General features: G+C 41.0%; 1 protein-coding gene and 3 non-coding genes across 4 annotated transcripts in view; all 4 read left to right on the top strand.

The window, feature by feature from the left end:
- Wdr43 (WD repeat domain 43) overlaps nucleotides 1-13662 on the top strand; it is a 40413-nt gene that overhangs the window by 13311 nt on the left and 13440 nt on the right. The window contains exons 4-11 of the mRNA XM_034514372.2: nucleotides 1329-1449; nucleotides 2912-3048; nucleotides 4320-4422; nucleotides 6807-6871; nucleotides 8275-8446; nucleotides 9867-9953; nucleotides 10890-11021; nucleotides 12344-12475. Coding sequence (XP_034370263.1) covers nucleotides 1329-1449; nucleotides 2912-3048; nucleotides 4320-4422; nucleotides 6807-6871; nucleotides 8275-8446; nucleotides 9867-9953; nucleotides 10890-11021; nucleotides 12344-12475 — 949 coding nt within the window. The remainder of the gene's footprint in view (nucleotides 1-1328; nucleotides 1450-2911; nucleotides 3049-4319; nucleotides 4423-6806; nucleotides 6872-8274; nucleotides 8447-9866; nucleotides 9954-10889; nucleotides 11022-12343; nucleotides 12476-13662) is intronic.
- On the top strand, nucleotides 2396-2480 carry LOC117717382 (small nucleolar RNA SNORD53/SNORD92). The gene has a single exon (XR_004607880.1). It is a non-coding gene; the product is annotated as a small nucleolar RNA SNORD53/SNORD92 (small nucleolar RNA).
- Nucleotides 10509-10586, top strand: LOC117717477 (small nucleolar RNA SNORD53/SNORD92). Its single transcript, XR_004607950.1, has one exon. It is a non-coding gene; the product is annotated as a small nucleolar RNA SNORD53/SNORD92 (small nucleolar RNA).
- LOC117717381 (small nucleolar RNA SNORD53/SNORD92) lies at nucleotides 11200-11275 on the top strand. The gene has a single exon (XR_004607879.1). It is a non-coding gene; the product is annotated as a small nucleolar RNA SNORD53/SNORD92 (small nucleolar RNA).

Below are 13662 nucleotides of genomic sequence, written 5' to 3'. Positions count from 1 at the left end.
TTACATGTGCCAACAAATCTGCTGTAGTATAGTAGGCTGAGCCTTGGCAATCTGTAATAATGAAAAGTTGTCAGAATAAGAGTTACAGTTTCTTTGGTTGTGATTGCCAGCGGGGGTTGCTGGGGACACTGGTATTATCCTCTACATACGGAGGGAAGCAGATTTAGGTAGTTTTTCTGGTTTTATGGCAGTGTGAGGAATTCATCTTGTGTGTGTGTGCGCTCGAGTGTGGGGGGCTGGGGGTGCATGCGTGCGTGCATGCACGCATGCACGTGTGCATGCATGTGGAGGCCAGAGTGTCTTCATCGGGTAGGTACTCTTCATCTTTTTTGTTGTGTTTTTTTGAGACAAGGTTTCTTGCTGAGCCTGGAACTTGTTGATTTGGCTAGACTGATTATTCAATAAGCCCCAAGGGTCCTCTTGCCTTAGTGTTGTTCTTTTTAATGAATTAATTTATATTCTGGTTATTTTTAATATGGGTACTGGGGCTTGGACTCAGTTTTTGTTACTCGTGGGGCAAGCAGTTTTTCCTGAGACTCTCCCCCTCCTCCTTTGGAGTATGCCTTTTAAATACGTGTCGTCATGGTGAATGCATAATGAGTAATTACTGTAAAGGAGCCTTAAAATCATGGATAGTGATGAAAATTGGGAAAGTTTAAAAGCCAGTAAGGATAAGGGGGACTTTTTGTACTTTGTTACTCTGTTCTTAGTGAGTTCGAGTGTTTTCTGCTTTTCAGCAGTATTTGTCTAATAACTGCCTGTTTATACGCTTTGTTTTCATTTTGGGTTCTTATTGATACAAAGGAGCCATTACTGCATTTAAGTATTGCCCCTTGTTTATCATATATATGTGAAGAGCCAGGTTCCCCATTGCTTATCCCAGCATTACTACGTACAGGAAATTAGACATGCTTCCAGGACTTCATAATGTAGCTCTAAGATAGAAATAACCTCTGGGAACTTCAGAGAAGCCTGTGTTGTCAAGGGAATTAAAGACTAGCCTGCCAGAGACAACAGGGCTCTAGGGCATAGCAGTCTACCTCATGGTCACAGAGTGTGTAGCTCTCTGTGTTACTTTCTCATAACATTTGTCCACCAGCTCCTGATACTGCAGGGGCTTTTCATCTTGTGTTTGCCAAAGAGAAGTCTTACCTTGTCAGGGAGGCTTTACTGTAGTGGTGGGTCTGGGGTTACTAACTTCATGTAAGATTGTAGGGCACGGGACCTTAAGTAGTACTTTTAATGTCCGACTTAGCTTTTTGTCATTTTCTACTCTTGATAAAGTTTCCTTAGCTCATTGTGATGTTTTGGTTCTCTCCACAATTCAGCAAATGGAAAGGAGACAATAGCAGCGTCAGTTCCCTGTGTATCAGCCCAGATGGAAAGATGTTACTTTCTGCTGGTCGAACAATCAAACTCTGGGTTTTGGAGACCAAAGAAGTCTACAGAGTGAGTTGAAAATTACAGTTCTATAGAGCAAGTATTTAGAAGTTGGAGTCATGGAATATTGTTTTAACAGTATGGATCCTAGCTCAATTAGTAGAAAGCTTGCCTCACATGTATAAGGCTTTGGGTTCAGTCCTAGCAGCACAGTAGCAGTAGCAGCAGCAGCAGCAACAAAAGCACCCTCACGCCCGGCACGGATGCTTGCCCACGTGTGTTAATGTGGTAATGTGTATCTATATTCCTATTAGGAGAATAAAGCTCTAGCTGCTGAGACAACAAATAAGATTCAGTCTCAGCAAACTAATAAAAAGCCCAAGTTCTCTATTTATAGATAGATTAAATTGAACAGGGCTCAGTTTTGGTTCAGTTGGTAGAGTTCTTGCCTATCAAGCATGAAGCCATGGGGTTTAGTCCTTAGCACTGAGTAAACCATATATTGTAATGCATGGCTGTACATATTTGCACAATGAAAGCAAAGGGAGGAGGATCGGAAGTCTCAGGTCATCCGTGGCTATGTAGCAAGGCTATCCTGGGCTACAAGAGATCTTTTCAGAAAAAAATAATAATAAAGTTACCAGTTGCCAAGTAATTTGTGTTCTTCTAGAGGACCTAGGTTCAATTCACAGCACCATGTTGTGGTTCTAGGGGATCTGACCCCTTCTCGTGGCCTCTTTGTGCACCCAGTACACAGCCATACAAGTAGACAAAGACCCCATACACCCAAAATGACTTTAAAAATAATAGGATTAATAGTAACATTTTTCAAATCTGATTTTTTTTACATTAAATAATTCAGTCATGTTCACATGCGCTTTCAAATGAGTAAAACAAGTGGAATTTGAATTAAAATGTTATGCAGTGATTATAGTTGTTTTCATGTGTGACCAGCATTTTGTAGAGATTTGCTATCAGGAGTTTTAAATAAGTTGTACTGGGGATGTTGAATATGGTGCTGTGATGATGCCTTAAAATTGTGGTTTCGACTCACTGAGAGCAACATGAGGACCTACAATTCCTTGGCTGTGTCTGAGCACCAGAGCACCCCTTTAGAAACGGTAGAATCAAGTCCAAAATGGTGGTTTGTGCCTCTAATCCCATGCTTAAGAGGTTGAAGCAGTTCTAGGACAACATAGCTTACACAGCAAGATCCTGTCCCCCCCTTTAAAAAAAAAAAAGGCAGGTCTGGGAACGGGAGAAGCAGAACAAAGAGGAGAGAGGATACAACCAGGCAGGCTTGATTCAGAAGTGAAGGAAGCTGGTGGTGAGTAGGGCTGTAGGAGAGGCGTCTGAATTGTGTTTAATGTTCAGGTGTGCCTAAGGGAAAGATGGAGCCTAAGTAGATTTTTGTTTGGGATGAATTTTAACTGTTCCTCTGCTGTAGGTGCTGCTGTTACATGTGATGTGTAAGGACTTATTTTTGCACTGTTTATAGTCTGTCTCCTAAACGAGATTTAACTTCCTCTAGCACTTCACAGGACATGCGACGCCTGTTTCATCGCTTAGGTTCACGACCATCAGACCTAATGAGAGCCAGCCTTTTGATGGGATTACAGGCCTTTATTTCTTATCTGGAGCAGTACATGACCGATTACTTAATGTCTGGTATGTAGCTGTTTTGGGTTTGGTATTCAGCTTTGCTTTTAAAAATCTGTCACAGCTCATGGGGTCAGGGTAGATGGTAAGTTGGTTAAGTTAAAGTGTACATTTACTGCATATAAGTTAATTTTCTTCTAGACTAAATACAAGATTTAGTAGGAAATAAATTCTCAATAGAACTAAATTTAAAGCGTATTTTTTAATACTCTTTTTTAAATTTTATGTGCATTGGCATTTTCCCTGCACGCATATCTTGGTGAGGGTGTCAGATCCCTTGGGACTGGAGTTACAGACTGTATTTCTAGCTGCCCAGTGTCCTCATGTGGTTTTTATGTATACCACTTGAGTTGTAGGTGATGGGAATTGAATCCAGTCCTCTGGAAGAGCAGCCAGTGCTGAGTCATCTCTCCAGTCCTGATTTTTCTTTTATTTTATTTGAATGGGTGTTTTCCAGCATGTAAGTCTCCTGTCTGTATGCCTAGTGTCTTCGGAGTCTACGGAGGGTGTCAGATCTTCTTGCACTGCACCTCTAGATGGTTCTGAGCCACCACGAGGGTGCTTCAGGTCAAATCCAGGTTCTTTGGAAGAGCAGTAAATGCTGTTAACACTGAGCTATTCCTCCAGTCCCAGAAGCATACTTTGAAGTCACATGTTAACTTTTTCTTTGCCATTTAATTTGTACCTAGCTTTATTACTGTAGAGCTTAAAGTATACAAGTGTACAGATTGAACCTGGGGAGAAAACAGATTCTAAGTGCTCACTCTGCGAACATAGGCCTTTGTTTGGTCTTCAGATACCACTTTAAACAGTTGTGGTGGCCACGTGAGGTGCAGGCCATTAATCCTAGCACTTGGGAGGAGCAGGCAGGTAAGGTCTTAAGAGGAAGTTCCAGAACAGCCAAGGCTGAGTAGAGAAACCCTGCCTCAAAAACAAACAAACAAACAAACAAACAAACACCCCAAAGGTAAAAAACAAAACCCACAAACAAATAAATACATATAAGTGAATTCAAACTTAAAAAAAAAGTTAGGCATAACACAATTGTGTTCGAGTTAGTACAAACACAACACATACACATTTAGATCCATTAACAAAAAAATCTTAATGGCTGGAGAGCTGGTTCAGCAGTTAGGAATAACCAGGTTTGTAGCTACAGTTTCAGAGAACCTAATTCTGTTTCTGGCTTGTGTGGGCAGCAGGCACACACTAGGTGCATAGACCTACCTAGTTGTTCGGGAAGTCTGTCCTCTTACCTACTGACTGCTTTTGTTATCTAGGCAGGTCCGGTCAGAGAACAAAGAGAAGAGTGCAGTCATGTCGTTTACAGTCACAGATGAGCCTGTCTATATTGACCTGACTTTGTCAGAAAACAAAGAAGAGGTAAGTGGCTTGGTGTGAGAATTCATTTTAGAGTCTACAGAAGTTATGACAAAGGCACTGATGAGTACATAAATTGTTGGCTATTCGGGTTCTCCAGAACACATGTCAAACCACTCAGGTGTGCTAGCGGCTAGTAATCCTAGCATTTGGGAAGTAAAGGTTCACCAAGGGATCCTGCCCTAAGAAATGATCTGGGGAGCAGTTGAAGAAGATACCTAACATTGTTGGCCCCGCATCCATGCTCGTGCATGTGCACCACACACATTTTTTTTCCCCTTTAAGTTACTGAACTTTTTAAAAGATGGTATTTATTGTGTGTATGTCTGTATGTAGTGTAAGTGTATGTCTGTGCAGATACACATGCCCATGTACACATGGAAACCACATGAGGACATTGGGCATCCTGCTCTGCCATTCTTATTTAACCTTTTGAGGTGGAGTTTCTCACTAAGCTTGGAGCTAGGGTGGTGATGAGCAAGTCACTGGGATCCTCCTATCTTCTTGCTTCCCAGTGCTGAGTCACGGGTATGCGTGTGATCCTGTCTGTCTTTTTATGTAGATCCTGGGGATTTGATCTCGGGTCTTCTATGTTTGTATCCTCTGAGTCATTGCTCCAGCCCTGAGACAGTCTTGCTGTCTAGCTGCTGTGTATCTCAGGCTGGCGTGGAATTCATGGCACTCTCTTCCCTGTCTCCCAGGCTCTAGGATTATAGGCATGTACCAGAATGCCCAATTAAATTCTCGTCTTCATTGTTGCTGTTTTGTTTTCCTTGAGGTAGAGTCTCATCTATTCCAGGCTTCCCTTCACTTTACTATGTTGCTGATGGTAATGGTCTTGAGCATCTCGTTCTCCTACATCTACTTCCAGGTGCAAGAATTCTAGATTTATACTACATGGTCGGTATGTGAGGATTTAGAATTGAACCCAGGATTCTGTTTATACTAGCAAACTACCAACTGAGCTATCCCTTGCCCACATCTAATGCCCTTGCTGAATTCTGTTTTAATAATCCAAATGTGGATATTAGGGAGTACCAACAAAATGTAAGCTGGTTAGGTTATCTGGCTGGACTGCCAGTGAGCCACCTCCGTCTTTGTTTCTTCCTCTTCAGTGCTAGGACTAAAAAGGACATGTCACCACGCCTGCATATATGTGGGTGCTAGGACTGAACTCTGGTCCTTACACTTGTGTGGCAGGCACTTAGCTGACTGAATCTACTCCCAGCTCCCTCACAGGCTCTTTAAAGGCATTTACATATTAAACTGAATAATGGATCAAGAAACCCCAGTCTTATCTCTCACATAAATTTTAAGTAATAATTACTAATTAGTCATAAGGTCCAAAATAAAACCTTGATTCTGATCTAGGAAACAATTGGTTAGTTACCAGTAGTTTGGGGTTAGATGTATCTGTGGGGTCGTGGAAAAGGGAGGTATTAAATGTGGTGATGGGATGGCCTTGCCTTGGTGATTGATTCTGATCTTCAAGGACAGCTGGCACTTCTTCAGGAGCATCCTTGCTTCCTAAAATCTAATTCTGAGAGCTTTCCATGCCCTCCTGTTTTCCCAGCCTGTATTTTAGTGTTCCATGGTGTGGTTGGCCATTCTTTTAATCCTTGAGTTCTTTCAATTCTTTGAATTCTTGCACTAGACATAACTTAGAATACAAATGGCAAGATGCTGGCAGTACTAAATATTAAGAAAGCTTTTCTCAAGAAGCTTCAGAACTTCAGAAGTTCAGTCCTCCGCACAGGAAGCTGATAGCAAAAGTGTGATGGATGGAGCCCCAGACCAGAGGACTGTAGAGGTGACAGACAGAACCCAGGAGCAGTGCGCCCTTCTCCTCCATGGACTTGAAGCGGTGTTTTTGTCAGTCCTGGCTGCTGTGATGTTCTGTACTGGGACGTTCCAGGGTCATTCAGACACTGCCTTTTTTTGTTTATCTTGGAGGCAGCTTGTGCTCCTCCAAGATAACATTTGACATTACAGTTTGACAAGAACAGTCAGTTTGAGATGCTGATTTCGTTAATCTCAACACTCCAGAGGCAGAAGCTAGCCTGCTCTACAGCAGATGGCCATGGCTGTCCATCCAACAAGTTTGTTTGCTTGTATGCATCTGTGTGGGCAGAGGACAGTTCTGTAGTCAGTTCTCTCCATTTTTATATAGATTCTGGTTGGCCAAACTGAGGTTGCTATCCTTGTATGACAAATGTCTTTACTTGTTGGCTGAGCCATCTACTGGCCCCTGACAGTGGTTTTTAAATATGTTGCTGTTTTTATTGTTCTAGTTACTAAGGAGATGGGACAAAAGTTCAGTTTTCATGAACTAAACTGAAGATGGGTATATAACTGACAGGAATTAATCAACCCTGTTTATCTTTTAGCCTGTCAAGTTAGCTGTTGTTTGCAGAGATGGTCAAGTTCATCTTTTTGAACACATATTAAATGGGTAAGTAAGAGGTTTTAAACTTAGAATTGCTTGTTTCTGTGTTCCTTTGTGTTATAATCCCACCTCATGCTTTGCATTCTGTTCCTGCTCGTTTTATTAGATTATTGTGAAGCCATTCTGGGTCCATGGGACTGTGAAGAACTCAAGTTCGGGGGCGGGGTGTGATAGGCCATGTCATTTCTTTGTGGTTAGGAGAGTGGCTTTTCATAGAGTATATGTAGTGAATGTTGGTGATACTAATAAAATTTTGGGAGGGACTTGCTTGTGGGTTGGTGTGAGTTGTGACTCATTTTATCTTCCATGGAGGTCTGTTTGCCTGTGTTTATGGGCATGCCACTCAGTGAAATGTCCCTGTCCTGTTTTCCTGATACCAAGAAGTAGGTAGAGCTGGGAAAGAAGTGTGCACTACTATAGAACATTCTGGAGGCAAGGGCTGTGATCTTGCCTAGGATGCACAGTGCCAGGGCCTGGTCTCTATTATACCAAGAAAGGCTAAAAATAAAAGCTCTGCAAGTTGTGTCTCCTTCCATTTAGTTCTCTTAAAGAATAGCATTTTCATGTATAGTGCCTGAGGAATTTACACAGTACTGTGTGTACAGTGTATGCTTTTCAGTTTGTAATTAGGACTGCTGAGAATTTTCACATTTCTCTTTGGCACAGGTAGGCCATTTTAAAGTTTGTTTTGTTCTAATTATTTTACATATGGGTGTTTGCTTCCATGCATATATTTGTATCACTTGCATGCACGGCATACATTGGGTCCAGAAGAAGGTCTTGGATCCCCTGCACCTTTTGAGTTGCTAAGTAGGTACTGAGAATCAAACTTGAGCACTTGGGAGGCAGAGGCAGGCGGATTTCTGAGTTCGAGGCCAGCCTGGTCTACAGAGTGAGTTCCAGGACAGTCAGGACTACACAGAGAAACCCTGTCTCAAAAAACAAAAAACAAACAAACAAACAAACAAAAAAACAAAACAAAAAACAAAACAACAACAACAAAAAACCAAAAAAACAAACTTGAGTCCTAAAAGAGTAGCCAGTGCTCTTAACTGCTAAGCCATCTCTCCATCCCCCCTTGAAGAAGAGTTTTAAGCAGAGGATTTGTGACCTAAGGTTCAAGAGAGTTATTCTGTCCAAGCTGTTGAAAATAGTTAAGAGAGATAAATGACGGTCAGGTGCACAGTTCAGGGCATAGAGACAGTTGTGGAGTTAGGGGACTAGAAGGCAGCTGAAAAGGTTTCGTAAAGTGATGCTTAAAACTGAGATGATAAAAAGTGTTGAAGAAGTGGGGTAGCATTGAGAAAGTGCGGTTGGGGTATAGTGAAGAGCCTGAGTTGGAGCTGTGGAGATGAGGGCAGGGTCTTGTGTGACTTGATTCTCTAATCTTCCTTTCCCTTTACTCCTAGACACTGCAAAAAGCCCTTGACTTCAAATTGCACAATTCAGATAGCAACACCTGGAAAGGGCAAGAAAGCAACACCAAAACCCATCCCTATTCTAGCAGCTGGCTTTTGCTTAGACAAAATGTCCTTATTGCTTGTGTATGGCAATTGGTTTCAACCTACCATCGAGCGAGTGGTAAGTAGATGCTACCTTGGATACAACAACAGATTTTCAAAGGAGTTATTTTGGTTCCTCGTTGGAATACTTCAGAGAAAATAAACATCCTTCTCTAATTAAAAAACTTTCAGTGGTTGGTTTAATTTTTCAGAATTCTTTTATTTTTCTTTATCCAACAGATATTGAGTGTTACCTCTTGGGTATTTTGTCTAAGAAATCTTCCTATATAACTAAGTTTAAAATAATCCTAGTTTCCTGTTTGTACTGGATACTGTTTTTGTCAGCACGAGTATGATTCGGTAGCCCTTGGGTGCCCACTGTGTTCTCTAAGTAGAAATGGAAGTGCCCTGACATTTTTTACTACAGAATATTCTGTAAAGACTTGAAGTTCTTAGTCTTGTTCAGTAAGTGCTTAAGCTTGATTTTATAATGCTTTACTTAGGCTCCTGTGGAGCCAAATAAGCTCTCTGGAGTTTATTACAGAACATTCATTTTTCTTCTTAGAATGCTAGCCCCATTCATGTACAACCTATGTACCACTGACACAGGCTCTTGTTAGGTAACCCCGACTGACTGTGAATGTGGAAGGGGCTCTACTGCTTCTGTCTCTTGGGTGCTGGAATTTCAGGTTATTATCTGTCAATCCGAGAAATATTTTGAAAAGTTGATTGTATATATGCATGCAGATTAATTAAACAAGAAGAAGATGCTGCTGGAAACGTCAGGTGGCTCTATGGGGAGTCCTTCCAAATAATCGGCTTTGTTCTCTGTTTGGATTTTACAGATAATAACATTCCAGCCATATGGTGTTAAAACAGTTTTAAGGTGATCCTGGCCAGCTCCCAAGTAAATGAGACAGAGACTATAAGGCTTATTTAATCAAGCTTTATGGCTGGGATTGGAAGTCTAACTATTCTCTCTTCTGCTCAGCCATTGGTGGATCATCATTTATTGACCATGGGGGAGGAGGGCAGAGAAATCAGCACTTGAATAATACAAGAATAATATTTACATGGTATACAATAACGTGCCCACAGACAACTTTTCTGGACTTAAGTAATTTGCATGCATGTGCCTCCTGTTCTCTCACTGAGCATCCTGCCTGGACATGCAGCTCCCTCTCAGAACAGCCTGTTAGTAAGCAGTGCTGTCCTCAACTTGCTTGTAGAATGAACTTGTTTAGGGTAGGACTTGGTTGTTTTAATAAGAATGTTGGATCGCATACCTTTTTCTGAAATGAGAAGCTCAAGTGGTCCATAAACAAGTACATACTGCACCAGGGCCTTCTGCTCAGCTGCCATGAGTCCTGGTGGTGATTGGCTGACTGATATACTTTATGAAAACAGCATCATTGGTGGTTGCTTTGTTTGACCGTCTTTTTTTTTTTTTTTTTTTTTTTTTCTTTTCTTTTCATCTGCCTTTGAAAAACCATGTCCAGGCTTTGAACTCCAAAGATACTCATATATGTTTGGAAAGAGACATTTCAAATTGCTGGGCTCCAACAGTAGAAACTGCTATAACCAAGGTAAGCACATCATTGGTTTTATGTTAAAAATAATAGATTTGGTTAAATTGAATTGAATATAGTGTGTATCATGAGTGCCACTGTGTTAGATTGACTTTATTTTTTTCTCCTGTCTTCTGAGATGTTGCTATTTGGTCTAGATTAAAACTCGGGAGTTTTCAGCCTTAGTTTTGGGTTGTGTTGGTTGTGTGCACTACCACACCTGGCTCTTTTTTATTCTCTACTATCCCCTCTTTATGCTTCTGTCTTATAAGTGTGGCACTGCATGTAGACAGAAGCGTTGTAGAGCCACAGCTGTGCTGTTGGTGCAGTGCATGATGATCTGGATAGGAAACTGTAGGACTGAATGGGAATAGCAGACTTCAGTATTGCTTATCCGAACTTGATGGAGCACAGCTTTGGTTAGCAAAATGTGTTTCAGGGAAAATAAACCACAATGGCGCTGGAGTTCCTTGCCACTCGGACTCATTAGGGCATTCGGCTTTGCTTTGAGTATGACTTGCTGTAGACACGGAGATACCTTGTTTGGTATGAAGTAGGAAGGAAAGCCAACTCACGCTGTGATGATTGCCACATGGTTTCGCATCTAGCTGAGTTTCAGAGATGACACCTTTCTCTTGGCTGTCTGAGCATGGTTGGCAAAGATTTAATTCTGGAAGTTGTGAAATGTGTTTAACTTGAACATTTTTAAAATCACACAGTATTTGGTAGGTTTTATTTTTCTTGCTTTGTACTCTAAATGAGATATTACAAACTTTAAAACCATGAGCTTTTGCCAATATTCAGTTAACAGTTTGTCTTGAATTTCTGTCGTGGTTAGTACATTGTATTACACTGTCTGGTGAAAAAGCCTTTGGAGGGCTGTTTGCTTTGGTTAACTAGGAAGCACAAGAACTAAGCTGTATCTTTCCCACACCCTGGTACTGTGTGTGACAGGTGAAAACACCGGTAATGAATTCTGAAGCAAAAGTTTTGGTGCCTGGGGTTCCTGGACATCATGCGCCAATCAAGCTGCCGCCCACCCAGCCCAAGGAGGCCGAGAGCAAGAGGAAATTGGGCAGTAATGAGGTAATGACCACTCACTTGGGTTTGAGGGTTGAGAAATTGTAGGGAGTGTAATGGGCAGAGTTAGAGTTGTTTTTTGAAAAGCTTGCAGAACTTAACTGGTTTTTTAGGCTTTTAACTAAAAGCAGATTTTGCCATTTCCTCATAGTTGGCCAGATAATTGAATAGATTAAATCAGGGTTTGCTGTGATGACTTTCATTGGGTTTCGCATACTGCTGAGTTCCTATGATGCCTCTTCTCTTGGCTGTCTGAGCAACCCTGGTAACCAGTTATGTGCCAGCTGGTCTTCCACAGTGATGGTCATGGACCTTATAGGGCTATAAACTTTGGCATTTTAAAATTTTTTTGGTTGCTTTTTTTTTTTTTTTTTTTTTTTTTTTTGTGAGTGTGTGCGTGTGTATTTGTGTTATAAGTGTGTTTTGCCTGTTGTGTGTGGAGGTTGAGGACGACCTGTCATAATTGTTCTTTCTTTCACCTCATGGGTTCCTGGGATTTAAAGTCAGGTTGGTGGGCTCGGTGACAGGCTTCTTTACCTGTTTGAGCCATCTTGCCAGCCCTGCTTTATATTCTTTTTTTTTTTTTTTGTTGTTGTTGTTTTTTGTTTTGTTTTGTTTTGTTTCCAAGACAAGGTTTCTCTTAGTAGCCCTGGCTGTCCTGGAACTCACTCGGTAGACCAGGCTAGCCTCGAACTCAGAAATCCGCCTGCCTCTGCCTCCGAAGTGCTGGGATTAAAGGCGTGCGCCACCATCCCACTTTATATTCTTGACAAAGTTGAGTTGATGGATACTTGTGAGGGATAGCTGTGTTAGGGAAAGCATAGGTGTGATAGCTCTTTGCTTGTATCTTAGTAATAAGTTGCCAAGTTTTTTCATTTTTTAATCTTCCTAGAGGACTTGTGATTTATGTGTCCAGGGCATGTGCCTCTCTTGTTTAATAAAAAAAAGGTAAAATAGAAACAACATTTTAATTGTATTTTTATAGGTGTTTTGCCTACATGTATGTCTGTGTACTCTGTGCATGCAGTGCCTATAGAGACCACAGGAGGGCATCAGATTTTTTTGGAACAGGTGCCCTAATGATAGTTGTGAGTTGCCATGTGGGTGCTGGAATCAAACTGGGTTCCTCTGGGAGAGCCATTTCTTCAGTCCCCAATGTGGTTCTTAGGTAGTTGTTTTTTGTTAGACAGTGGGGACTTTTTTCACTTTTCTTTCGCAATACTACTATGATGTTGAGAATGTCTTTCTGTGCCTGAGATGTGAATCTGAGCTTGTTTGCAATCCCCCAGTCCTTGTCTGGCTAACTTAACGGTGTTTCTGTTCTGTAGGCTACCATCGAGGAGCGCCTTGGTGCCATGGATCTAGATAGAAAAGGGAAGAGGGACGACCTTCTGCAGACAAACAGCTTTCCAGTCCTTCTCACACAGGGCTTAGAAAGCAATGATTTTGAAATGTTAAATGTAAGTATTGGGACAGATTTTCAATGAATGAGAAAGTAGAAACTGTTGAACCTGTGCTTGTAGAATGAATAGTCACATTATATAGCAACATGTGATTTAATTTTTTGTCAGTTTTAGTCAGAGGTTAGTTGTGCTTGGTGGCATTATATAGATGATCACCAACCTACCATGGGGGCGTGCTAATTCTCTTAAACCTGGAATGCATTTTCTCATAGAAATGCTATTTTGAATTGTTGGGTTATTTAGGCTTTAGTTTACAAAAGCCTGTATAAAGTGCAGCTGAACTATAACATTCAGCATTCTAGATCACAATTTATATTTCTTTCTGTAGGAAAATGCGTTCCTGAGTTTTTACTCTGGATTCCAGAAACTTATTTCCCCTGGCCGTGAGGGGCAATGAGGTGTGGAACCTTGGCAATGGGTAGGAGTTTGGAGGGAGATTGAAGAGGGTTGGGGGTTATATTGTTGTTTAGCTGTAGAAACTTCAGGAAGCATTAATATGTGTCTGTGTAAGTTGGTGACTGCTTGTAAGAAGCTACTCAGCTTGGTTCTTAAATTCACAGTATATATAGAAAAGGTGAAACACCATAGGCATTAAGGTCTGCCTGATCAGATTAATATGATTTTCATTTATAAGGTCTTTTCTTCATGACTTAGCAGTATTAGTTCAGTCAGTATAGATGACTTTAAATTTGTGACCTGTGAATGCTATGATTTTCAAATAAAGTAATTTTTATAAAGAGAGGAATCAAGCAGCTCTAAAAACTTGAGATTACTTTCCAAGTAGTTTCTGTTGATGCATTTAGCTGAGTTGTAGTTTAATGTGGCTTGGAAACCTAGACAAATTTGGCGAAAAATAATCTGTACAAAACACTTGTTTGGCAGTACCTTTGAATGTAGTGCAGATCGCCTGTCATCGATGTTATGTGAATATGATCTGAAGTTGTCCTCAGTAGATGAACCAGGTTCTATACAGTACAGTAGATGACCAGAAACCCATCTGTCAGGTTCATAAGCTCCCACAAATGCTTTGCCTGTCCATCATGTATTCATTTATATGTTCCCATGCTTCTGAAGGTGGAGTAAAGCTTAGAAATGATTAAAAACTGTTTCATCCATGAATAGGCCTTTAGAAAGAAGGAACTACCATCTGTTACCGTACCTAACACAAGTTAATAACAATTAAA

This window comes from Arvicanthis niloticus, chromosome 11, assembly GCF_011762505.2.
Source record: "Arvicanthis niloticus isolate mArvNil1 chromosome 11, mArvNil1.pat.X, whole genome shotgun sequence".
Classification (NCBI taxonomy): Eukaryota; Metazoa; Chordata; class Mammalia; order Rodentia; family Muridae; genus Arvicanthis; species Arvicanthis niloticus.
The sequence above is the reverse complement of the archived record's forward strand: the minus strand, read 5'-3'. Positions and strand labels throughout refer to the sequence as shown.